At 38.7% G+C, this 6,939-nt stretch overlaps 1 protein-coding gene across 1 annotated transcript; it reads right to left on the reverse strand.

Annotated features, from left to right (window-relative positions):
• LOC308405541 (chemerin-like receptor 1) lies at nucleotides 1-4,076 on the reverse strand (the record flags this gene model as incomplete). The annotated part of the gene is made up of 2 exons (XM_080896212.1): nucleotides 1-1,082; nucleotides 4,043-4,076. The coding sequence occupies 2 exons, from the start codon at nucleotides 4,074-4,076 to the stop codon at nucleotides 1-3; spliced, it is 1,116 nt and encodes a 371-aa protein (XP_080752338.1).
• Nucleotides 4,077-6,939: the final 2,863 nt, after the last annotated feature.

A 6,939-nucleotide genomic window follows, 5' to 3' on the forward strand; every position in this document is an offset into this window, starting at 1 on the left:
TTACAACTGTGTGTCAGACTCTAACTTCTTATTGTTCTGAGTGGTTGCATTTGTATAGATATAAGAGCGAGGAACTTCTTCCTGGAAGGCAGTCTCCAAGATGTTGTGGATAGATTTGTGGACTTGACTCTTAAAATCCTGGCCCATGAACACATACAGCAGTGGATTCAGGCAGCTGTTGAGAAAGGCCATACTGGTGGCTATTGGTAACCCAATTATGGTGATATCATCTAATATCTCACTTGAATATTCTGGCATGTGATTTGCCATCTCAATTAGACCCATGATGTGAAAGGGAGCCCAGCACAGAAAGAAAGTGATGATAATAGCAGCGATGATCTTAAAGGGGCGACTTGACTGATTGGCCAGTGTGCGGTTTCTTCTGAGACGATGGATTATAACAGCATAACAGGAGACAATGACAGTAAAGGGCACAACAAATCCCAATAGGAAACGCGTGATAATCATGGCCTGATGAGTCTCATTATATGTGTCCTCGTCACCAGAAAGAGCATAGTTGTTGAAGCAGTTGATGATATCCTTATTGTGGTACGATGGTCCGACGTCCCTGAAGATGAAGTATGGAGCACTGAGAATCAAAGCCACCACCCAAACACACAGACTCACATAGGATGCTCTGCGTACATTTCGGTGGTTCTGAGCCCAGACGGGCCACACCACAGACACACATCTGTCCACACTGATCACCACCAGAATGTAGACACTGGCAAACATGTTCAGAAAGCTGATAGTGGTGTTCAGCTTGCACATGAACTTGCCAAAAGGCCAGTGGAAATCCAGAGCTGTGTAAGTCACACTCAGGGGCAAAAACGCAGTGAAGAGGAAGTCAGCCACAGCAAGGTTGAGGAACCAAACTGTGTTAACAGTTTTCTTCATCTTGAACCCGGTCACCCAGATAACCACTCCATTCCCGAGCACACCGAGGACAAAAGCCAGGGAGTACACAACCATAGACATGGTGTTCAGAGAATGTCTCAACTCAGCATACTGGTAAACAGGTGCAGCAGTTGTGTTGAATTGATGAAAAGATCTAGTGGTAATCTCTATCACTGCCTTGGGACCTGCAGTGGTATCACAAAAAAAAAATATATATATATATATAAATGCATTATGTAAAATTCATCTTTCAATTTTTTTCTTTCTGTTATAACTAATTGCATTGAATGATACTCAGTTATTTTTTAAATTGCTACTTAATGTCTAGTTAGTTGTAAACAAATCTTAAACACTAACTGCTTCAATTAAACACTGACTGCATTTAGCAGTGAAGGGTCACTTGTAAGTCAGATATCTCAGGTATAATCAAGGCTATGAAAGCAGAACATGTGAAAAAAATTGTAGTTGGCTGTTTTGGTATAGATTATTTCTTGATAGAAGAGCATGAACAGTGACTAATTCATTTACAGATTTAGAAAATGAATTAGTTCTAGACTTCAGTAGTAATGAGTTAAGTAAAAGGAAGAATTAAAGAGTGAAGATAATACATTTACGAGACTATATAAGGGAAGGGAGGGGGGGGGGGAGGAAAAGTAGATAAAACCAGTAGTTAAAATGTAAGTTTTGAAGTTTAAGCTTAAAAATAAAACAGTGTGGATTTGGTGCTTTATTCAAATGCACAGGCAGCCAGTGTAAAGACCTCTGAGCTGAGCTGATGTGGTCCACTTCTTTGGTCTTAGTGAGGACTCGAGCAGCAGTTCCGAATGAGCTGTAGTTGTCTGACTGATTTTTTAGGTAGACCTGTAAAGATGCTGTTACAGTAATCAAGCCTACTAAAGATGGCAGGTAGTGTTTTTTTTTATGACATATATACACTGGGATAGCATATTCAATGGTGTCACTATGTTAAGTATTTGACTAAAAAGCTCAAGTTGTGTTTGACCTATATACACAGATTAACTGTTGTCTACATTTATAACATATGTTAACTCTTGATGCACAGCTGTTGTTTTGCAGACTAATAATTCACATAAAGAGGTAGTTTAGATAGTTTTATGTTTGGTTTTGATAGGTTCATGACTTATACTTCTAAAAAGAGGACGATTTGTTGTTACTTTATTATTCCTATTAACATATACGAACTGAAAGTCACTAATGACGCTATCAGTCTGTGAGAGGTGTAGGAAAATGAGGTCATGGACATTTTGTATTTCTTTGTCTGCCATGATGTATCACTCATGAAGCAGCATCTATAACTTTGTCAGTTTTGTTGCTTTGTGTTGACTGACAACCATGAGAAGTCAGCGCTCAGTTAGCTAAAATAATTAAGAATCACAGGGTGACTTTTTAAATAAAGATTAATTAGTGTCACCCTCTGTACTTTAACGTGAATATGTGCAAAATATGGCATTTGTAGGCAGTTACATACGTCATATTTTTAACACTATTGTTGGATGATAAGGTGAGGTTTCAGACAGATTCAGAAGAAGTTGAGCAATTATGTCTGACAGAGTGAAACCAAAAAAAAATGTATTATTGACAATTTTACAGCAGCAAAATAATAAATATTGTTTACCTTTAGTAAAGCTCTGTTGTTGGTTGTTGATGAATCCACTCCAGAAGAATCACTGATCAAACTGTGACACATTGATTATATATAAACCCATTCTGAGAAAAAAAACCGCTGCTGAATTTGGCTTTCAGAAAAAGTCTGAAACCAAAATGAGATCATCTGTATTTTCCAGTGGCTACCGTAGAGGTTTTCTGTCAGCATCCTGTTTTCTAATCTAAATGAAGTCTCTTTATTAGCTGTGAAAGATGCTGTAGTGAAACAAGTTTGACACACCTTGTGTGTCTTCAAAAAGTAACGTGTGACTAAAACATGAACAGCATCAAGGTCGGATTCTAGTGGAAACATAAGAATTTAGATTGAAGCTAAACTTAAAAAAAAAGATTTGTTGAAATAAACCTTTGCAAACATATCAAAACCAGATTTGGACAAATGTGAAGGATTTCCCGTAATAATGTCAGTTTGCTTTTCTTTTTAATGCAATATTTCTAAAATATTCTATGATCTCACAGGATGACGTTCATCCTACACACTCTGCCTCACCAGAATTGGTTTTCACAACCACAGTTACTTTTAACGTAATATTTAAGCCTGTGTGTTCTGAGCCATCATTGTCGAGGAATCTAACCCTACGCAAAGTTTTGCTTTTTCTAAATTGTTGCGTTGTCAGCAAAGAATGTAACGATTCCTACTAACATGCATCAAAAATGACATTTTCTCCAAAAAATAAAGGTAATGGTTAGGGTTTAGGGTCATCGCCGACGCTGACTCATATATCTTTATATCTCTAAAGCAAAACATAATGTGGTGGCACGAATCAGGGACACACACAGACTCACACAGGATGCTTTGTGTACATTTTGGTGGTTCTGAGCCACATCACAAACACAGTATGGATCATCAGTCCATACTGATGATCAGTCCATACTGATCACCACCAGAACGTAGACACTGGAAAACATCAGAATCAGAATCAGAATACTTTATTGATCCCTGGGGGAAATTATTTTTTGTTACAGTGCTCCATTTTAAACCAACATTAAGACAAGACAGACAATACACTAACTAAGAATAGTACAATATATACATATATATACATACATACATACATACATAAGTCACTCATAAATAAATAGTTGGAAAAGAAACATGTGTAGTTGTAGCAGTAACCAGTGTGTTAAGTGGATGCGTTGTACAGGGAGATGGCCACAGGCAGGAATGATTTCCTGTGTCGTTCAGTGGTGCTTTTCGGTAATCTCAGTCTCTCACTGAACGTGCTCCTGTGACTGACCAGCATGTCATGGAGGTCAGAAAGCTGTTCAGAAAGCTGATGGTGGTGTTCAGCTTTTACATGAAGTTGCTAAAAGGCCAGAGGAAACCTGAAGCTACGTATGTCACACTCAGGGGAAGAAATGATACAAAGACGAAGTCAGCCACAGCAAGGTTGAGGTACCAAACTGTCTATCAGCCCAATATCATTGCCAATATCAGGTGCAGTTGCAGTTGCAGTTGTACCGATTAGATCAAACGAGTCATTGGTCGTCTCCATCACTGTCTTAAGAATGACATAAAGAAACAACAAAATTAAATCATTTTGTAATGTCTGTTTTTCAAAGCTCTTCTTTCAGATGTGCATGCACACTATCAGTGAAAGGTTTGATCACACCTTCTCATTTAAAAGTTTTTCTTTATTTTTCGTACTTTCTACATTGTAGATACATAGTGGGGACATCAATTACATGATGCAAGATATATGGAATTATGTAGCAAACACAAAATGGATAAATAACTAAATATGTCGTATTTTTTAGATTCCTGAAAGTAGCCACCCGTTGCTTTGTTGACAGCACTGCACTCTGATTGGGGCCATTGTCTTAAGGTCATTGCCTTGTTGAAAAATAAATGATAGTCCAACTAAATGCAAACCAGGTGTCATTGCAGAATGCTGTGGTAGCCATGCTGGTTCAGTGTACCTTCAATTTTGAATAAATCCCTAAGATGAGCGGGTGAATTTTAAGACTGAAGTTGTTGAACAAGCTTATTTGACTGAAAAGTAACAAGATCCCTTTTTTAATCCACTAGGACAAAGAGTATTATCGAAACTAAAATTTTATAATGAAATACTAAAATAATCAAATTAAATAATCAATAATGAAAAGATTTTTTGACAGAAAAGCACTGAGATTTAAGACATGCAGAATGTAAGCTGATCGATTCACAAAAGGCAAGCATAAAATCGTTTGACTTGAGCAATGATGTCAGCTCTGAGTTTTACCATGTGAGAAAGTGGAAATAATGTAAAGAATAGACAAGCAGGCATACAGCAAGACAGGTGAATAGAATTTCTCTTTATTGAACTTAACCATAAGCTTGATTTTGGTGTTTTGTTTTTGACGTTGCAGATAGATGGACGAAATCAGTCACAGTCTTAAAAACGAAACATTGACCAAACGGTTTATAGAAGCTACAAATATGCCAGGAACCTTACTGTGAATTACTTTAAGTCACTATCCTATCAATTGGGCCACCCTACTTAATTGTAATAATGCCAGTGACAACATATTCCAGAAATCAATGGCCAGGCCTGAGGCTTGGGGACGCCATGGGGACGCCATGAGCAGCTGCACTGTGGATTTTGAGCTGATGTGTCCCCAGCTTCTCACAGGTAGTGTCATGGTCCGTGGTCCTGTGTCTGTGGAATGCGTGATGCTCGGGTAGCCACACCCCCGGGCTGGGCCATCACCGGCACACCTGCTCTCCATCGCGGTGATTACATGAAGAGCTACTTAACCCGGCGCTGACGGATGCTCCACGCCAGTCCGTTAATCACCTCACAGTGGTAACTAGACTTCCACGAAAGCGTGCATTCACTTCTGGTTGGAACTGTGTTTAATCCGTCTACTTGTGTCCAGGTTTCGACCCGGCGTTCGGCGTCTGCCACCTGCCTGTCCTCCGGCTCAACTAGATCGCTCGGTGCATCATCTGGCCCATTCGCTATCCCCACGGACTTCCTGCTCACGGACTGCCACACTTCCCTCCCGAGCTCACACAAAAGCAACACTTTCTGTTAAACACAGTGGTTTAACTTATATAATCTTAATAAATAAGCCTATGTTATTATTTCGACCAGAGTTATGTCAGCATGATTTCACAATTCTCCAAGATCAAAACAGGAAATTATCAAAGAAAGATTACACAACTTTAGTAAAGCTCTGTTGTTGGTGTGGATGAAGCCACTTTTGAAGAATCCTGGAACAAAGTATGAAAGATTAATATAAGTCAAGCTAAACTGCATAAAAACAAAGAACAAAAGGAAAGGTGAAATAAGAGAACAAAATAAGAGTCAATGTACCCATCACAAGCTAAAATGAAAAAAATAAATAAATAAATAAAAAAACAGAATTTTTACTACAAGCAGAAGAGAGGGGACCAGTGTGGGGCTGCTAACATCCTGTTTTGCAATCTTGCTCATATAACTTTGACAGTTAGCTGTCTCGCTTTGGTTTTTGACCAGTGTAAAGTTACAAAATCAATTTGAGGAAACCCACAACCAATAAGACATAATAGCATAGAGTAGAACATACCATTTAGCTTGTTCCATCTGTTCCGGATGTTTCTGCTATGAAGAGCATCCACATCAGATTTTAACTGACCAAAGATATTTCTCTGCCATCTAAAGCTTACTTGTGAGCTTTATTTTGATGTCCCTGAACTAAATTCACATCCGTTTAGATTTTACTAAATCATTAGTAAATTTAAAGAAGTTTGTCTGCCTACTGCAATGTAAAGACTAGATTATATACATGCATCTTAAAACTGCTGGGTTAGTTTTAACCTTATTTTTAATCTTAATTCAACTTTAATGTCATAGTATTTAGTGGATGAAGAAAATGAATGCATGGATGGACAGTTTCCTATGTCAGACCAAAGCTAAACCCTTAGCAGTTTCCTCCTGTCCAAAGTGAAAGACCCAGGATGTTATGGCATGCCATCTCCAATACCAGAGAACCTCGGGGCTGTGTCCTGAGTCAGTTTCTCTTTTCCCTCCACACTAATGACTTGATCAGCCCTTCAACAATCACAGAATAGCTGACGTAGATGAAATGACCATAGTTGCACTGTTTAATATGTTTAATGACAATAACTTAGTCACAGCCTAAACACACCTGAAGGTAATAGTTAGCTAAATGGAAAACTAGCATTTCAATAAGGAGAGATCTAGAAAGAATGAACATGGTTTATTGATTAACAGAAATTAGAGGTGTTTGGCGGTTAGACTCCGATAGCCCCTCTCGATGGAATGCAACCTCAGCTGTGAAAGGGATTAGAGCAGGGCGCCGAAGAAAGAAAGAAAGCTCGGCAGTTCTGGCCTGCACGTTAGGAGTAATGCATAGCACTGAGAGGCATAGCAA

The sequence above is a fragment of the Rhamphochromis sp. 'chilingali' genome (assembly GCF_963969265.1).
Source record: "Rhamphochromis sp. 'chilingali' genome assembly, chromosome: 11".
Taxonomy (NCBI): domain Eukaryota; kingdom Metazoa; phylum Chordata; class Actinopteri; order Cichliformes; family Cichlidae; genus Rhamphochromis; species Rhamphochromis sp. 'chilingali'.